Source organism: Nilaparvata lugens, chromosome 5 (assembly GCF_014356525.2).
Source record: "Nilaparvata lugens isolate BPH chromosome 5, ASM1435652v1, whole genome shotgun sequence".
Classification (NCBI taxonomy): domain Eukaryota; kingdom Metazoa; phylum Arthropoda; class Insecta; order Hemiptera; family Delphacidae; genus Nilaparvata; species Nilaparvata lugens.
The window spans coordinates 37,382,621-37,403,097 of NC_052508.1; the positions used below are offsets into that span (position 1 = coordinate 37,382,621).

Here is a 20,477-nt window from a genome sequence, read left to right on the forward strand (position 1 = left end):
TCGAAAATGTTGATCATATTCTCATCCTGTTTTGTTAGGGTCCATGCCTCACTGGCATAGGTCAGCACAGGCAGAATCAGTGTGCGGTAGATTCTTATCTTTGTCTCTCGGCTCAAATTCCTTGATTTGAAGTGTTTGGCTAAACCGAAGTATGTCCTATTTGCAAGTAGGATTCTTCGCCTGATCTCATGTGATGTTTCATTTGCTTCATTTTTTGAAGACCCAAGGTAGACGAACTCATCAACCACCTCCAAACCACAATTAGCTATCAGGTCAGACTGTGCAGCATTTAATCTATGAGCATTGGACCTTGATGAGACCATGATCTTTGTTTTCTGCTTGTTTATAATCAGTCCCATACTATTTGCTGCCCCTCTCATGCTATTATATGCCTCCATCATATAGGGGACTGACCTGGCTGCAATGTCAATGTCATCAGCATTAGCCAGTAATTGAATTGTCTTATAATCGTCTACACGCTTCTTAAATGCCTACTTCCTATTCTGTGATGGCAGGAAAAATATATGGGAATAGTCTGTATTCAGAGGAATGGCTGATAATCATACACCTTTGTTTATTCTGTTAAGATTTTCATAAACTTTTTATTTTCATGTTGTAAATATTATAGTTATGTGAGTGAGAGATTATCCGATAAAATCAAACCCTGATTCAAAAAATCTACTGTTATAGATTGAGCGTAGGCCTACATATGAAGATTCAAAAATGTGATAGTGACACATAGCATCACCTACTATTACTTCAGGCAATACCTACTATTACTTCAGGCCTCACAACTAATCAATGACGTCATAACATGTAGATTGATACTTCCTAGAATCACAGTAGAGTTTCTACTAGCTTATCAATGTATGCTCTCCAACTGTTGTTGCAGTATCACTTTTCTATTTGGTGAACTACTATCTGAACTCCAGATTCTTGAAGACATTTGTATTTTATTATATAGCAATTTTATTAAAATAAGAACACTTTATTCCACAAATGAAATAATTTCTCCATACTTTCAGCTTGATAGACATATGTGATTCAGTGATAGAGCTATTGATAAATTCATCTCCACCAAAAATACTTAATAATAGCCTGTTTCAGAATCAAAGAAGAGGTAAATCAATTTTCTATCAAATCGATTTTCACGGACTTCCATTTCAATAAATATAGTTTGTTTATCATTCTTCTGATATTCTGATATATATAGAAAGTAATTGTGAATTCGGGGTTTTAAATCATGGGATTCTGTTGTTGTGTACCTAATTGTTAAGGTAATTATAACAAGACTCTAAAATTTTCCGTATTCTCTTTTTCGAAAGATGAAACTTCTGAAACGAAAATGGATACGAGAGAAGAAGAAAGAACTTCAATCCTACATAACAACAGTTTACATGAAATGTAAAAGAACTATGTAAATAAAGTGTGAAAGGAAAATGTAATTGAAGTGTGAAAGAACAGTGTAATTAAAGTTTGAAATAACAGTGTAATTAAAGTATGAAATAACAGTGTAATTAGAGTGTGAAAGAACAGTGTAAAAAGGTGTTAATGAACGTGTAAAAGTATGAAATAAAAAAAAGTAAATGCAATTTTTGGAACTGTCCATGACATCATAAGATAGAAATGTTTTACCTAACTGGAAAACAGTCTTAATGTTTAATAATTAACAGAGAAATTATTTCATTTTGTGGAATAAAGTGTTCTTATTTTAATAAAATTGCTATATAATAAAATACAAATGTCTTCAAGAATCTGGAGTTTAGATAGTAGTTCACCAAATAAAAAAGTGATACTGCAACAACAGTTGGAGAGCATACATTGATAAGCTAATATAAACTCTACTGTGATTCTAGGGAGTATCAATCTACATGTTATGACGTCATTGATTAGTTGTGAAACCTGGAGTAATAGTAGGTATTGCACATAGTCTAGCTACATTTGGACTGTTTTATAAATTAGAATTGGAACCGTTTCGGTTTCAAGCCTGTCAGCCTGTAGCACTTTTCTGAAAGTTGGGTAATTCAAAATAATCAAATGAATGGAAAGAAGCTCAATGATGATAAAAAATTGTTGCACCAAGATTAGATTGTACATACCGCTTCTCCTCGTTCTTTACTAACAGCTCTTTTGTCATCCATGTCGCATTTGTTACCGAGTATCATTTTTTCCACATCTTCGTTTGCATGCTGAAAATAGAATAGTCTATTAAATCGCTTAAATTGAAAGTAAGAGGTCAACAAGTTTAAGTAAATAAAAAAAGACTGTTTAATTGCAGAAAGACTAAAGCCGTGTCCACACTGAACAAATGTTCAACATACATGTTCGGCAAACATGTTTGTTGAGGAGCTCAGGGACAAAAATTTTAAAAAGTTTTGGACAATCATTGTTTGTCAAACAAAAACATCTGGTGTGGCGCACTCACACAACTTTCCTTGCCGTTATGATAATTGATCACCTGACGCTAGTGTTCACGCGCATCTAAAGTCTACTATTCAAAGATCTAAGCCAGCTGGAGACAGGACAATAACGCTGGAGACACACGAGGTCTGCTATCTCTTTAAAGTGAATGATACAATAGAATCAACAGTTAGCAATTGAATAATCAATTTTCTCAAATTTCAAGCTTATTTTCAATTTTAGGTGATAATGTAACTGAACATCAATATTGTAGAGATTTTCATGCTCAATCTTTTCCACTTGATTTTTTTTTTGTTTAAATTGTATCTGAAGCCTGATAATTGGGAATCTAAAATCAAACTTTGCATAGATGGGGCGGAGCCCTGAAATTTTTAAAGATGTGGGACTAGTGGCAGTTGATAGAGCTTATCAATGACTATTCTAGGTATGAATTTGATCAAAATCGTTGGAGCCGCTTTCGAGAAAATCGCGAAAACCCCTGTTTTTGACAGCATTTTCGCTATTTTAGCCGCCATCTTGAATTGCATTTGATCGAAATTGTTCGTGTCGGATCCTTATAGTGTAAGGACCTCAAGTTCCAAATTTCAAGTCATTCCGTTAATTGAGAGATGAGATATCATGTACACATACACTCAAACACACACACAAACATACACACACTCACACAGACCAATACCCAAAAACCACTTTTTTGGACTCAGGGGACCTTGAAACGTATAGAAATTTGGTACCTTAATTTTTTTCTTAAAGCACTACTTTCCTTACCTATGGTTAATAGGGCAAGGAAAATGAAATTAGGCCTACTGTTTTCCAAAAATTTTCAGTGCTGACAGCTGAAAAACATAAAACGTGTTCTCCCCACTCACAAATATTTTGTTTGGTGACGTGTCCACACTGGCAAACATTGTTTGTCAAACATAATAAAATTTGCCCAAACTGTTTCAACAAACATGTTGGCCGAACATTTGTTCAGTGTGGACACGGCTTTAAACGATTGCAAAGAAGCAAGATAAATTTAAAAATCATCCGTCATACGACAAAATTGGCGGTCTTAATAGCATACTAACCATTCGTGTATGAAAACACAAAAAATTTACTCCGTGATAGGAAATTTAGTAAAAATACTTAAATATAGATAGCGAGTTTATGTGGTAGCACCCATTATCAAAAGCTTCAGTGGAATCGATTATGAAAAGAGAGAACATATGATTGCTCATTGCATTACGTATGTCATCTGTTATTTTCAAAAAGTTGTGGATGTACTAAGGGATGAGCTAGCCAGACTGGTTTTCCAGTCTGATCCACCATCAGGTGATTAGAGTTGTTTTAAATGCTTTGTAAAATATTTTAAATGTTATTGAAATTATGTAATCATGCATTTCTCTGCTCCCAAATACATTATAATGGAGTCCATTATTTGTAAACAACCTCGTATCCAGCCATGTCTGTTTATTTACGTTCTTTTCCATCGGTGGAAAGTACGATTAACTGATCAGTGAACGAACCGGATATGACGTATTTTTTCTCATCAGTTAGATCAAAGACCTTGAAGAGGTATAAACGCACAATGCCTATGCCTTCCCAATGCTAGCTCTTGAGATTAGGCCACAATTGGCATGAACATTATTGAGTCAAATCATTCGAATAATTAATTGATGTGTTGGAAGTGCTCTGTAGAATAGTAGTCTAATTGCAGCGAATTTTGTAGAATATTGGGCGGAGCTTAAGAGTCGACCTCAATTTTATTCAATGGTAATTAATATTTCCCGTGAAAAATTAAATTAGCAGTGATCATGTTATTTTTGTTTTTGCTTGATGCAATAGAAGATTAAATTCCAAATTAAGTTGATTCGGAATTTGATGACTCTGGTATCCATGGATCTCTTGCTTATTCTGGAATTTTTGGCATAGCCTGTCGTTTACTTTTCGTTTCACTTATCCAAAATTATAAAAGCAGCCAATCCACTAATTCTTTCTTCCATGGAAGTCCATTCATACATAAAAGTCCATTCATAATAGTTAGTATAACATTTATTGTGGCTGATTTCTCATGTCCTAAACTTTACTATCACAAAATTTAAGTGGGATCATTCTAATGTGAATTTGCATAAATCTGAATAGAGTTTATTCAATTGCTTTGATTATTGACTATTATTATATGATTTCTTTCTTTGATCTTAGCTTGAAACCAAAAGCTTAGGGATGAAGATTTGAATGTAAACTAACATGTAACTCAATTTAATTTCTATCTAGATTGACAACTTTAAAATTTACTTGTGATCTATCAATATCAATAGGTTTGTCTTGTGTCGTAATGACATCATGAAAGGAGCAGCTGATGGAATATTATGTTGTTTTTTTTTAATTAGTTTTTAGCTGATTTTGAAACATGAAAATATCAGGCCGAGTTGTACAAAAGCCTGTTCAATTTCAATCAGGATTAAATTTCAATAGAATTAATCAGAGCTGGGGTTTTTATGGAATACAAAGCCTTTTTAAAGGCTTCTCTGATTGGTTCTTGTGGTATTTAGTCCGGATTATGATTTAACAGACATTGCAACTGGCTCTCTCAAGGCCATGGCTGCATATAAACATAGAGCAACAGAGGAACCAATACAACAGAAGCTGAAGAAATCAGTCACATTTCTACAGGACCCCCTAAATACTGGACCTGCGTCTGTGTGAAAATCTATGTAAAATGGCGCCAATAGTTGGAGGAGTCTCAACTCGCTGACACTGATATACTGTCATCTCATCAGTTTTTAGTATTTAGTTGTTAAGTGAAGTTTGTTTACAAATGTCACGGGCTTTATAATATTTACATGTTTTACTGATTGGTTCTCGTGGTATTCAGTCCAGATTATGATTTAACAAACAGTGCAACTGGCTCTCTCAAGGCCATGGCTGCATACAAACATAGAGCAACAGAGGAACCAATACAACAGAAGCTGAAGAAATAAGTCATTTTTCTACAGGACCTCCTAAATACCGGACCTGTGCCTGTGTGAAAATCTAGGTAAAATGGCGCCGATAGTTGGAGGAGTCTCAATTCAGCTGACACTGATATACTGTCATCTCATCAGTTTTTAGTTGTGTTAGGTGTTAAGTGAAGTTTGTTTACAAATGCCATGGGCTTTATAATATTTACGTGTTTTATAATTGACCAATTATTATTCTATAATTGATTATTCAAGATGTAATAGAGATTCAAATTAGATTTTTTAGTATTCAAAGAGTTTAGTAAGTGTTTAATGAATTCAAATTGTGAATAGTAACGTTTTAAGAATTCAAAATGTACAGTAAAGTGAGTGTTGAGTAATCGAAGTGTATTCAGTGTTCAAAGTGTAAGTTTTAATCAACAATAATTTTATAATATTCAACCATAGATTAATTTTTATCATCCCTAACTCAACAACATGCTACAATGAGTAGGTCTATGAACAGTTTTAATTGAACATGCCTAGAAATTGTTGTGTCCGTGGGTGTAAATCGAACTATATTATAGAAAAACACCCTTATTGACAATATTTACTTTTCCCAAAGATAAAGAGCTAAGGAAAAAGTGGACAAGGTGTATTTGTAAGAAAGATTATAAAGTGACTAGGTAACAATCAATATTCGGCTGTGTGTATCAATCATTTTAGAGCATCAGTCATTATTAAAGAAGACAAGTTCTTGTGTGAAGATGGTTGTTATACTATGTGATGGTGCCTTCCCTACAAATTTTCCAAATCAGCCTTCTTACAACATAATTAAATCGTGTGTAAAGGTATTGGACAATATATTTATGAACAATTACTGCAACATGAAGAATAATAATCAGTTGCCCAAGCAAGCAAAGTTGCAAAAATTGAGAACATTGAATTCTTAAGCTAGAATAAAATAACGATAATTTCATAAGCTATGTGAATTATAATTTTATAAACATGTGAATTCACGTGCATGAGAATGCACTTGAATGCTATGTGCATGAGAAGAAATAAAGTCCAGTTACCCTATCAAATAATTACTTTTTTAATAAACCTCAATTTATTATATTATTTAGATTAAATTAATTACATTAAAACTTATTTAAATTCTTAAAAATGATTTTGAACAGTAATAAGTTATTAGAGAGAGCTGGAACCTAGCTGATGGCAGTAAGTTAGTCTACCAACTATGGCGGCCATCTTGTTTGTATGCTCAGGTCCGGTATTTAGGTCCTGATTTCTATCACCTCACAATGAACATTACATTCAACTACAATATGTTTGGAGAGATCAATTTTAAATTTATTTTGCTATCATCCGGTCACTTTCTGAACCTATTCTTCAAGATGTTCCATGAATACTGCAATGTTTTCAAATAAGGTCGCCAAATTTGGTAACTTTCATTTGCTCACACTCTCTTACGTTTTCAACAGACTATGTAAATTTTTTTTCTGACAGCTGCTAATTGAGGGACCAATAATCCTTTCTCAAGGAACTTCAGCGAATTTTCCCAGAGTTGAGACCTTTCCAAAATAATGTATTTTTTGTCGCAAACCCACTATATTCCTGATTTAAGAGCAATGTTATAATTCAGAAAAAGGGCTGAAACAAGCACTTTGTTCTAGCGTGTTTCGGACGCTATTTTCCAACCGATAATCATGAAAATGGTACCAAATTGTTCAGAAAGATTTGGACATCTCGGGCTGTACCGCAAAATTTTGATATCACTTTTTATCAATTTTTTTCTATTGAACGTCAAACATTGCCAAATTTTCTCCAAGTTCATTGAATTTTAAAGTCATTTTATAGTTGGAAAATTGGAATTTGGCGGTACGGCGCGAGATCTCCAAATCTTTCTGAACAATTTGGTACCATTAACATGATTATCGGTTGGAAAATAGCGTCCGAAACACGCTAGAACGAAGTACCTGCAAAGTACTTTCAATCGAGAAAGCTTCAATTCCGTACTAGCCTTTCGAATAAGTGTGGTCGAACTCACTAACACAGTCCCAAACTGCTATAATTGTGAGTACACACACTCACACACAACCGGTGAACTGGAAAACTGGTTTTCGGTCATCGAAACAATTTATTGTTTTTGTTCAATGAGTTATTGCCCGTCTTCTTGTCTGCGCTATTGTGTTTTATGTTATATACTATATTCATATATGCTCTATTATTCTATATGCTTATACAGTAGTTTGACATTCATATTATTATTTATTCCCATTTAATTTCAATATCACATGAAATCTGTACTATATTCTATTTGTACAGTGATTTGGGAGACATGGTTCATTCTTCTCTCATCGAATTCTTTATTATCCACGTTCGGCCATGCATGGCAATTTAAATTCAACCCAAGAACTTTACATTATAACTTCCGGGAAAAATTTAGTTTTGGAGAGATCAAGTTTTACACGTTTTTTTCTTATACTGTAATTAGAAAACCACCAATCATTCGTAAATTCTCGAGAAAAAGTAAGTTATTGGATAATATAAATGAATAATAGTTCATGCTTCAACGAAAATTTCTGCAATAAAAATAATACTTTTAGTATACTGCAAGAATTCCAAGATAAGCCAATTCTCTGTTCACTGTTTTTTTTTTCATTTACATTTACTTTCTTTGAAGTGGTAATAGGGTACAAGTATTCAATTGGAAGAAAGGTGAAATGCAAAAACTAATGTACAGTATGACACTGTACATTGTTATTGTCCAGGAGTGCTAACGTTGGGGGGGGGGAGGTTGCGCAGACTGCGTCCTTATCATTGTAGTGAGGGGGGTTTCCAATAGGGTCAATATTGTAACGACTGACGATCTTCTTGTTTGGAATGTTTTCTGAATCGTGCTAATACAGTCACAAATATTTTGCTTCTGAATAAAAAACTATGCTTATATGAATCATAACTTGTTTTGGGTTTAGGCGCCTGCTGGCGCCTGCGCGGTAGATTCTATTAAATTCATAATTGACCAGAAATAAATTCGATTGTTTATAAAATAGAAAAATAGACAGTTATCAACTGTCAATTGTTCAGTCGTTTACAGCCGTTGTACATGGTGATCTGCACTTGTTTTGGTCAATCAGGAATTAGGTACTTCTCGTAATATTTGCTACCGTATATTAGTCCAGTCAATATAGACATAAGAAAGGGAGTGTGATTTCTGGAAAACTACTGAATGGATTGCAACAAAACTTGGAATATAGCTTCCTTATACGTCCTAGGTGCTCACTAACAAATCTTTTGGCGATATTTCAACTCTAAGGGTGGTTTTTAAGGGTTTAAAGTTCGTCTTTTAGCATGTATATTCTTCTTTTCCCAATCTCTTAATTATAATAGAAATGTCCAAATCATAATATGTTACTATAGAATTATAATCTAGAGAGAGTACCTCTTCGAGACATTTGTTAACTGGCAACTAAATTAATAATTTTGTCAGGTTGGCATTAAGTTGAGATAACTTCATTAGGTTGGCACCAAGTTGAAGAACTATCTATTTGATGCATTTATCGAGAACAAATTGATTGGTCACTGCTGCTTCAATCAGAACTATTCCTGTTAGTATAGATGATAATTGTTTTTTTTCATAAAACAAACTCCTATGACGGGAGTTGCTTCTATCAATTGATCCTATTCTATCAAGACTAATTTTGTTTGAATAACCGACAGATCGCGAAAACTGCTAAACAATTTCGATGAAATTTTTATAATTTAGTGTGATATATGGAGGGTATTTTTAATACTTCAGAAGTGTCCATTGTGGAATCTGTTTGCAAATAATGAGGAAATTCGGCAAAAATTTAACTTGGGCGAAAGAAAGGCGTTATTTATTAAAACGGCCAAATAGCTGTTGTTCCTTTTCCTAATTTAAAAATATCTTCCTTAGAAATAAGGCGCTTTTCCTATGCTTTTCTCTCTATCGCCAATGAGTACTGAGTTATGATTTTTCGAAAATGAGTAAAACTTGAAGAAAAATCAATTCTGATGATTTTTAGTTTTTGATCAACAATATCTTCCGATTGTTACCATTTAGATGTATGATTCAAAATTCCTCTGGGCGTATTTTAGTGCTCTGCAATCTGAGTAGGAAATACTGAAATAAAGTGCATCTAACGTGTAATTCTTATAGAACATAATCTCAAGAACATTTATATAATTCTGCGAAATATCAATGTGAAGACAATGTAGCTGGTGATGATGGTTGAAGCTGAAAATTAGGTGTTTTCCACAATTGAAATTGAAATTATCTTTATTCTTCTTCTTAGAAAAGTACAAACAATATACAAAATGCATATACAAAACTTGAAGAAGGTTCCTCACATGGACAAAGCCTGTGTGCTAGGAACGAGTTCTCTCGTTACTACTCAATATACAATAATTGTATCATAGTCATATATCTATAATTACTACTCAATATACAATAATTGTATCATAGTCATATATCTATAATTATTATAGATATAATTATGATAGATATGACAATGATACAATACAATTGAAAAACAAAACAATTTCAACCAATAATAAGCACTAAATCATAACATATTACCAAAACAAAAGAAACAGAGCAATAATAATGATTAATTACAAGATATATTACTTACATACGTAAAATGATAATTAATGGTATTAGGATACTACAAGAAATCAATCAATCCTAAAAGAGACATCCCAAACACACTCAAAATTCATCATCACACCGTACACATTGAATTTCGTATAAATTCATTTGAACTTCCCTATTTATTATGTTCTATTTCAATTTTTATTCATATCTATATCAATTTTTAATATTATAGTATACTTGCGATCTTATCACACCACTCGACCACCATCGATCAGAATAAATTGATACTACATAATTCTCCATTTCCTCACGATTCACACCAAGTATCCATTTGTTGACTATTTGCTTGAGATGGCTTATTTTATTATTTTCGGGATTTTTTAATAATTCTGGTATCTTAGGGAAAATCATATTGATATATTGTCTCAAAAACGATTGAAGTTAACTTCAGTAAAAGAGGGGTCCAATTAACAAACTCATGCAGCATAGATAAGGTTGAATTTTTGGGCATTACAATAGACAGGGGCCTATCAATCTTCGAAGAGAAACCTTAAAAAGTTGTTGCCTCACCAGCTGGAGTTTTGTCGCAGACGACAAGTGATCAGATAGTTTCTCCAGCTGTCACTGACCCAAATATTACTCCGGCTGACGACCATAACCAGGAAAATGTTTCAAATATTGTAGGTTATAATATGACAAACGATATATTATCCCGGCACGGTTTTGAGAAGATTAATTCTCGAAGACGTTCAAGTAATAATAATGACAACTTGCAAAGAAGCCACAGTTCAAAAATGTCAAACGAAATGCGGTACAGTGATGCATTGAATTAATTAATGTAGAGTAGTTGTAAATATTTCAAGCAGTCTAGGAGTGATGATACCTGTGTTCAGAGCAGTTATTGTTTGGTAATTGTGGCGGTTATTAGTGAATAAAGAAAACTTGCGCTTAAAAATATACCAAATCAGGGTTTTGACAGAGTTGAGTAATGTTGAGAACTTGAAATTGGGATATTGTTGAGGCTGACGAATTGCAGTTTTCATGATAATTCTTTGTATGACTGATAAAGGTGAGAGTATAGTCTCATATGCACCACCCCGAGCAATAATTCCGTACAGCAATGTTGGATATATGCGTGATAGACCACACGATACACGGAGCATTGTTGTCATGTGCACCTGGAAATCTAAATGATATAGAGCGCTCTACCTGATCTCAGATTGTAGAGCACAAAAATACGCCGAGGAATTTTGAATCGTACATCTAAATGGTAACAATCGGAAGATATTGTTGATCAAAAACTAAAAGTCATCAGAATTGATTTTTCTTAAAGTTTTACTCATTTTCGAAAAATCATAACTCAGTACTCATTGGCGATAGAGAGTTCCGAATGATCTCATTTTATTCAGAGTCCTATAATCTGAAAAAAGGCGGGAGGAAATTTATCTGTCTGATTCTTGGATTTGGCAGAAATAGCTGAATATTGTAAAATGAATATAAAATACGAGGTTTTTGTGCCACCCTGTATGTAGCACAAGGAAATTTTGCATGAAGACATTGGTTCTGGACTTCTCTCATGAATCCAAATAATATATTAAAAATCAGAACTCTAATATAAATTGCAAGCACCAATGTATATAGTGACTGTATTATATTCTCGGTAGCTATGGTTTTTTGGTTCATGTAAAGAATCATGTAAATTATTGTATCCAGAAAATGCAATCAGGGCAGAGACGTTTCCCTTCCTGAACTTGGTTAAAAACCAAGTTAAGATCAACAGAAATCACAACTTTTTCTACCAAGTTCAGTGGCAGCTTCATAAATATAATGATATAAATATACTTATACTCAGATATAAATATACTTCATATATCTCTTTATTCACATTTTCAAGTTGAATTATTATTTCCGCTACATGATCAAGAAAATATAAATTTCCAGTTTTCATTAGATCAAGAAACTTAGATCTAATAACATGTAGGAAAAGAGGCCTTCTGCTCTTGGAGTTGTCTGTAATGAAAATAGATTATTTATCTACTCAGTTGGCCTAACATAACTATTCCCAAAAATGAATTGATGAATGGTTTTCATTCATTGACAGAAGCCTGTGAACCTGTCGAAAGGGCCGGCTATTGTTTGCTAATCACCTTGCAGGTAGAGACCTAAGATATGGTCCCAAAATCCCTCTTTTTCATAGTTGATTCCAGAATTACTGGTTCCAAAAATCCGGTCACCTTGCAAATCTGAACGCAATCTGAAGAAATAATTACTGTTAGGCTTCTTTTTATGAATTGATTGAAGAGTACAAGTAGTTTTCAATCGGAAGAAAAGCTAAAAATCTAAAAACTAATGTACAGTATGATAGTCTAGTCCTTCTTGGCCTTGGATTTTTAGAATGATTCGGAATGTTTTCCAAATCTCACTAATACAGTCACAACTGCTTATTATCACCCTTCAGCACTTACTGCATGTATCTATATATTATATGGTGCACTCGTAAATTGATGAACTTGTAAGTTGATTTAGAAAAATAGTGTTTAGTAAAATGAAGTGTTCTCTGATCTACTCAAAAGCAGATCAGTCATGTTAGCTTAGAACAGCAGTAGAATGAGTAGACAATGGAGTGTATAATAATAACTTCTCTAGAAAGAGAAGCCCGATGTGTGAGTCAGCGAGTCAATTGTGAGAGAGTGTTGCTACTGTAATAATAAACTTCTCTAGAAAAAGAAGGCTGATGTGCGAGTGAGCACGTCAATTGAGAGAGAGTAGTGCTAAGAAGACCGATGTTTGTGAGCCAGCAAGGTTTTTTACTCCGTTCCCCAACTCATCCGATATTCTAACGAGTACGACTTTCCTTGGAAGCCGAAACTATACATTGGTCTTAATCGAAATCGTTAGAGCAGTTTTCGAGATTCGTCCGACATGCATACATATCCACAAACAAAAACACATATTCAAACAGAAATTGCTTTCTTAGTATAACTGACTTCAATTATTAAAATGATTTCGTTCAATGAGAGCTTATTTCACAGAATAATAACAGCTGGCATCAAAAGCAAAAATGTCAAACATTATTGAACTTGAAAGAGTAGCGATCATCAACATTATTATCTTCATCTGATCTAAAGTAACCAAATTAGTAAGCAAAATTCACATCAATGTGCCAGCATTGTTTGAATGGGGAGCATTGATGCTATTAATGAGGAATAGTGACAGTCAACGAACTTTTATGCATATTCTCCAATATTTTTATCGAAAGCTATCTTCTATTTTCTTTGGAAAACCATCAATGTTTGGGAATAATTGATTCATGGGAAAAGCGCCTTACTTCTAAGGAAGATATTTTTCCATTAGGAAAAGGAACAACAGCTATTTGGCCGTTTTAATAAATAACGCCTTTCTTTCGCCCAAGTTAAATTTTGGCCGAATTTCCTTATTCTTTGCAACAGATTCCACAACGGACATTTCTGAAGTTTTAAAAATACCCTCCATAATATATCACACTGAATTATAAAAATTTCATCGAAATTGTTTAGCAGTTTTCGCGATCTGTCGGTTATTCAAACAAAATTAGTCTTGATAGAATAGGATCAATTGAAGGAAGCAACTCCCGTCATAGAAGTTTGTTTTATGGAAAAAATAATTATTATTTATACTCCCAGGAATAGCTCTTATTGAAGCAGCAGTGACCAATCAATTTGTTCTCGATAAATGCATTAAATAGATAGTTCTTCAACTTGGTGCCAACCTAATAAAGTTATCTCAACTTAATGCCAACTTGACAAAATTATTAATTTAGTTGCCAGTTAACAACTGTTTCGAATAGGTACTCTCTCTAGATTATAGTTCTATAGTAACATATGATATGGACATTTCAATTATAACTAAGAGATTGGAGAAGAATATACATGCTATAAGACTAACTTTAAACCCTTAAAAACCACCCTTAGAGTTGAAATATCGCCAAAAGATTTCTTAGTGAGCACCTAGGACGTATAAGCAAACTATATTCCAATTTTTGTTGCAATCCATCCAGTAGTTTTCCAGAAATCGTGATCAGTGAGTGATTCAGTGAGATAGGAATTCACTGTAGAAAAGTATAGATATATTTTTGTAATATTATAGACCACAAAAATCTTCAAGATCTTCAGTATGTAATAATCTTCCAGTCTGTCCCCTCAATGGCCGATTTCAATTCCAAATAAACTAGCGCTGCATGTGAGTCTATGCATCGTTCAACGACCAAACAGTACTTCGTTCAGAGCCACGTTCATTCACCGGTCTCATCGTTCACTCGCCGATCAGTGGCTTTAAACTCAACCATTACCGTTAAAATCAGACTACAGAATTATTCATCATAAATCAGCTGTCGAGTGGATTATTAATTAATTGCATGCGTCATTGCATGTAATTTTTATGCACTATTGATTTCATGCAATATTAATAACTATAAAATAACATAGCATTGTCTCTCGACCTTTCTCTGCTTCCAACTCGGGCTGACCTGTTGCCAGTATGTCTTGTAGAAGATTAGCTCTGATGTTAGCATTTCTGATACACCAAACCCAACAGCCATTAGCCGTTTTCACACCGATATCTCGCCGACACAACATACAGACAGAATAGAATTTACTCTGATAGACAGTATAAGAGGAGACAGTGGTTTATAACTGCGCGAGGTCTACTGTTCACAGAACTACTAGTAGAAATAGACACGGCTTCTCCAGAACATCTGTGTAATCCGCTTGTCAGCTGATTGATTATGAATAATTCCATAGTCTTATTAATCCTATCTTCAGAGTAGATGGTATATATAGTGATATCAGAGTATGGAGGAGTTCCTTTTCTTTTCATATTATCCTTAAAATGCAAAATTTCAAAAAAACCTTGTGCATACATCTACACGCAGTTGAAAAAGGAATATTCCTGCCAAATCTTATCGAATTCTATCAACGCGTTTGGCCGTAATCGCGTTACATACAGACAGACAAAAGAAAATCCGAGTTAAAACATAGACCTGACTACGTTCGGTCAATCAAGTGTGCTGCAGGTTTCATCCATGTCCCACTCATATTCAACGAGCCAGATATGCAGGTGTACAACGTATCACACAACACATCAGTCTATTCACATCTTTCTAAGGCAGATCATCAAAAGAAAACCTGACCAAGATTAACAGAAAATCAAAAAGAACAACCGATTCTGATATTATATTCTCCATATTATCAATTCAAGATAGAGAACTATAAGAAAATCAAGGTAGAAAACAATAACATACCTCATCAATATTTCTGAGCCATTTTACTATGTTTTCGAAGCTTTTTTCATTTGTGATATCATAAACTAGCATTATACCCATCGCTCCCCGATAATATGATGTAGTTATTGTGTGGAACCTTTCTTGGCCGGCTGTATCCCTGAAAATGAGATAGTATTTATATGCAAAAATGTAGTCATAGGCCAAATTTATGTGTTATGAACAGTTGAAAGCCTAAAAATAGCCAATATCAGATGATATCATATGCATAGCACTCATGATAATATGCAACCAATACAGCCTTGTCAAAGAAAATAAAAGACATAGGAACGGAATAGAAGTACAAATCACAGATGCACTGCCTCCAAGTAAGACATCTCACACATCATATTTGTGTTAATATTCAAGACAATGACCTTATTCCTGAGCCTTTTTGCTAAATTTAACTAACTGCAAAAAATAATGGAACTACAGTAGAAGCTCTCTTAACCGACCTCGGATCAACCGCCTGTCGGATTAACCGACCGTTTCCAGGAATATACAAACTTCCGCTGCTGCTGCGATAACGATCCAAATATAACTTTCATGTTTCAACAGGTCGAACATATGATTCCGTAGCAAGTCAAAATTCAGTCAGTAGCTCTCATTATCATGTGCGGGCAGTTCCTAGTGTGCTAACTGTGTTTGCAAACTTTGATATTTAACAGTTTTTGATACCGTAATTGTTTTTTTAATTGTTTATGTAATTGACTTTGTTAGTGTAAAGTACAGTAGTGTAAAATGAGTGGTGTTAAACGTAAGAGACTGGTTGTGACGATGGAACAAAAACTAAAAGCAATAGAACGGCTTGATAAAGGGGAATCTGTTAAAAGCATTAGCAATGAACTCGGTGTCGGTGTTACAACGGTCAAGGACTGGAAGCGTAATAAAAAATCCATTCAGGACTACTGCACCCAAATTGAATCCGAGAAAATCTTAACCTCTAATTTATAATTTTGCGAGTGTTTATTAAAATGAGTTAAATTTATGTTACTTCTTCTTATTCTTATACATTACGGTGTCTCATTGATCAAGGGACATGGAAGATCATAAGGACTATTGGGTGAGTAATGGCTACAGTAGTTTTAAAAGTTTAGGAACAGTTTTTAAAAGTTTTTTTTTACTTGTTTGAATGATTTTAACACCTATTACGACTATTTACAATATTATTCGGTTTAACCGACCTTTTTCGTTATCCGACCACGGTCCGGTCCCGTAGGGGTCGGTTAAGAGAGCTTCTACTGTACTTATGATAATTGCATAGTGAGGAGATAGAGGTACCTCAAAGTAATACAAATAAATTTTGCGGTACCTCTAACTCTACCTCCTTACTATGTGGTTACTCTAACTATTACTGTAAGGGTAACCACATAAGTTATTAAGGAGGTGGATGTCGAGATATAGGTACGACCTTATAACACAAATATATCTTGTGGGGAGTACCTCAGATCTACCAGATTTTAATTTGTCTGGTGTCTGGGACGTTGTGTCGTTCAGTTTGTACATTCTCACAGCATCGCGTTCACGTTGCAGGCTGATACACAGGGAGTGTAGTCAACTACACTCTGTGACTGAGATTCTTTATTTTTTCTTCCCTGCTCTATTATAATTTATAATTATTCGCTGCTCAATTATATCATTATAGTTTGTAATTTGCCAGTGGTTTAATTGTTGTTAAGCTCATTGATAGTTAATTTCATGTAAGAATAGTGTTAACGAACTCTCTACTAATACTCTAGGCTCTAGGGCATTGTTCCTGGGAAAGAAACATATCTAAATACCACATTTAAATTGTCCGGAAGTCTTCAGTTACTCACTCACACAGCGGCCATTTTGAGTTTTTCACTTATTTTTTTCTACATAATGGTTAAACATACGAAATTGAAACTTTGCACAATCATTTATAACAACTAGACAAAACCACAAAAAAATGATACTTTTTCAAATTCATAAAATAAAATGGCAACCATTTAAAATGTTGTTCCTTAAATAACTCAGAAACTGTTGGTTTTACAAAAAAAATACAAGAATAACTTTGTTTAGTAAATTTAATTACCTATCGATTGCAGGTACCTGACTTTTCAAGATTGGATAAAAATTAACTGAGATAAGGCAGCTTATTCTAATCGTATGCCAAGACCAAGAGTGTTATTTAACATCATTATTCTTTGAAGTAATCTAAAATAGCTTGAAAATTTTCTATTGGTCAATACTATAGCCATCTGGTCTAAAGACTAATGAGCTAATTTTTTCTATCCTAAATTACTACTTGAAAAATTGAACAGTGAATTTCTCATTAGGAACTCTTACTGCTATTGTTTAATTAATATGTACACTTATTGACTGCACTATAGAAGCTAGATTCACTCAATCACTGCTCTGCTCTTTCACTGGACACTACTTGAACAAGCACTACACTAGTTCAAACTACAGTAACTATATTACCCACAGTATGGCCATTGGAATTTTTTTCCCGCCGCCGGGAATAATAAATTGGATGAGGAAATACAGTAAAATTGAAATTTATCTTTCTGCATATTTATCTAGAAGTGGTCTGCGATGAGTCCGAAGGAAGGAAAATTAATGTTTGAAGCTTTATTAGTGTTTTTAAAATTTTCTTTATTGCCTACATTAAAATATAATCAATTTCCCTTCGAAAATGATATATCAAACTCATCGTGAGTTCAAAATATGTTTACAATCGGTAAAAGAAGTGATAAATTCCAAATTTCCAATGCTATAAGATAGGACTTAAAAGTTTGTTTGGAATCTTAATGGCGGATTTGTACCATGTGACCGAGCTAACCAATCAGAAGCGTGACAGTCAATGGCCATACTGTGGGTAATATAGTTACTGTAGTTCAAACGGTTTCCTCCTTTTGAGCCTCCGCACCAACCCTCCATTATCTAGCAGCTGGATCGCCTCGACGTTGTCATGTTGGTGCAGTCGCCCCTCGTGCCTCTCCGCATGCCTCTGAATCTCGGTGGACACCAGGTCGACGTGCAGGTCTCTATGAAGATCGCTGTTCCTGACATACCAAGGAGCATCCACAATCTTCCTTAGCACTTTGTTTTGAAAACGTTGTATGACATTGATGTTGCTGTCTTTGGTACACCCCCAAAGTTGTATACCATACGTCCATACTGGTTTTAATATATGTTTGTACAGAAGTACTTTGTTTCGGATTGAAAGGATGGAGTTTCTTCCGATCAGCCAATACAGCTTCTTATATTTGATTCCAAGCTCTTCTCTCTTCTTCTTGACATGGGCCTTCCAGCGAAGCTTTGCGTCCAAGGTCATACCTAGATACTTGGCATCATTAGCATATGGTACAACTTGGTTGTTGATATGGGCAGGTCCTTCTTATTGGTAAAATTGATGTGAATCGACTTTGTTTCATTCAATTTCATTCTCTACTTTATAGTCCATCTTGAATTTTGTTGATGGATCTCTGTATTTTCTCTGTTGCAATATGAATATTACTGTCTACTGATAATATGGCTGTGTCGTCTGCAAATGTTGCTGTAGTATTCTCATCAAGGCTGGGAATATCGCTGGTATAGAGTAGGTAAAGAACTGGTCCCAGAACACTGCCTTGAGGAACTCCTGCTTTAATTTCCTTCAAATCAGAATATGAACTTTCATGCCTGACCCTAAAGTATCTGTCAGTCAGATAGGATTGTAATCATCATCATTATCGATCTCCGTCTCCAGTTGCCCGGGTGCGGTTTACGATGCCTCGCCATGTCTGTCTGTCCAAGTAACTCCTCTCCTCCTCCAACCTCCTCCAGTCCAGTCCTCTCTCTTGGATCTCACGCCTAACCTGGTCTCGCCATCTTCTTCGTGGTCTTCCTCTAGGTCGTCTTCCCTCCACCTCTCCGTGTAGCCACACCTTCGCCGTTCTAGTATTCTCCATTCTTTCCACATGTCCGTACCACCTCAGCCTTGCATTTGAAATGTGGGTCAATAGGGTCTCCCTCTGCTCCACCTCCTTCCTTATTTCGTCGTTCCTCACTCTATCTCTCCTCGTTTTCTGCACGCATGTCCGCTAGAACATTTCCTTGAGGAACTCCTGCTTTTATTTCCTTCAAATCAGAATATGAATTTTCATGCCTGACTCTAAAGTATCTGTCAGTCAGATAGGATTTTAATATATCTGTAAATTGTTTTGGTAGCACTTTTTTCAGTTTGAAAAGAAGACCTTCATGCCATACTTTATCAAAAGCTTGCCCTATATCAAGGAAAGCTGCTGAACGAACTTTTTTCTCTTCTAAGCACTTCTCTATTACATTTATAATCCGATGCACTTGATCTATTGTTGAGTGTTTCACTCTGAAGCCAAATTGGTGTTTTGGAATTATGTGCTGTCTCTCAATTATTGGTTTTAGCCTACTAAGTAAAATCCTTTCAAACAACTTGGATAGGACCGGTAACAATGATATTGGCCTATATGATGATACTTCATGTGGCTCTTAACCTGGCTTCAGTAGCATTATAACCTCTGCTACTTTCCATATTCCTGGTACGAAGTTTAGTCTGAAAGAAGCATTCAAAATGTTTGTTAATTTCACTATTGCTTTCCTTGGTAGGTGTTTGAGGACTGAGCCGGTTATCATGTCAAATCCAGGTTTTTTTTTTGTTGTTCAGATTTCTTATTTCTCTTTTCACTTCTTCTACTGTGGCACGCATTATTTCTTGATTCGGCTGTAAGATATTCTCATCCGCTTCTAAAGTTTCCTCTTCACCTGAGTTGATTGGCTGGAAAACGTTTACAAGATGATCCGCGAATGTATGTGCCTTTTCATCACTACTCCTTGTCCATTGTCTGTCCTGCTTTCTGAGAGGAGGAGATTGTTGAATGGTTCGTTTTATTTTTTAGCTGCCTTCCAGAGTGAGTAGTCCGTACTGCATTCTGCTGTCAAGTTTCTCAAGTAACTATTAATTGATTCATCCTTGATACATTGTATCTTTCTCCTTAGTTCTTGAGTGAGATTGTTCAAAACTCTTTTGTCTTCGTTTTTCAACAATCAATTCTCTGATTTCCGCAGGGTAATTATTTCCAGTGGTTCTTCTTCTGATTTGTGGGGTATTACACCATGCTGCCTGCTGGATATCAGTCATAAACTTCTCCAACTCCCGATCAATATGATCTTCGTTCCTTAATGGTGAGTTCAATTCTATTCTTTCCTCCAGCATCTGTTGGAAACCATCCAAATCAGT

General features: G+C 34.7%; 1 protein-coding gene across 1 annotated transcript in view; it reads right to left on the reverse strand.

The window, feature by feature from the left end:
• The window catches only part of LOC111054297 (ras-related protein Rab-10), a 31,347-nt gene that overhangs the window by 5,382 nt on the left and 5,488 nt on the right, over positions 1–20,477 (reverse strand). Inside the window, exons 3-4 of the mRNA XM_039428296.1 lie at positions 15,239–15,377; positions 2,100–2,189 (exon numbers count right to left, since the gene is read on the reverse strand). Coding sequence (XP_039284230.1) covers positions 2,100–2,189; positions 15,239–15,377 — 229 coding nt within the window. The remainder of the gene's footprint in view (positions 1–2,099; positions 2,190–15,238; positions 15,378–20,477) is intronic.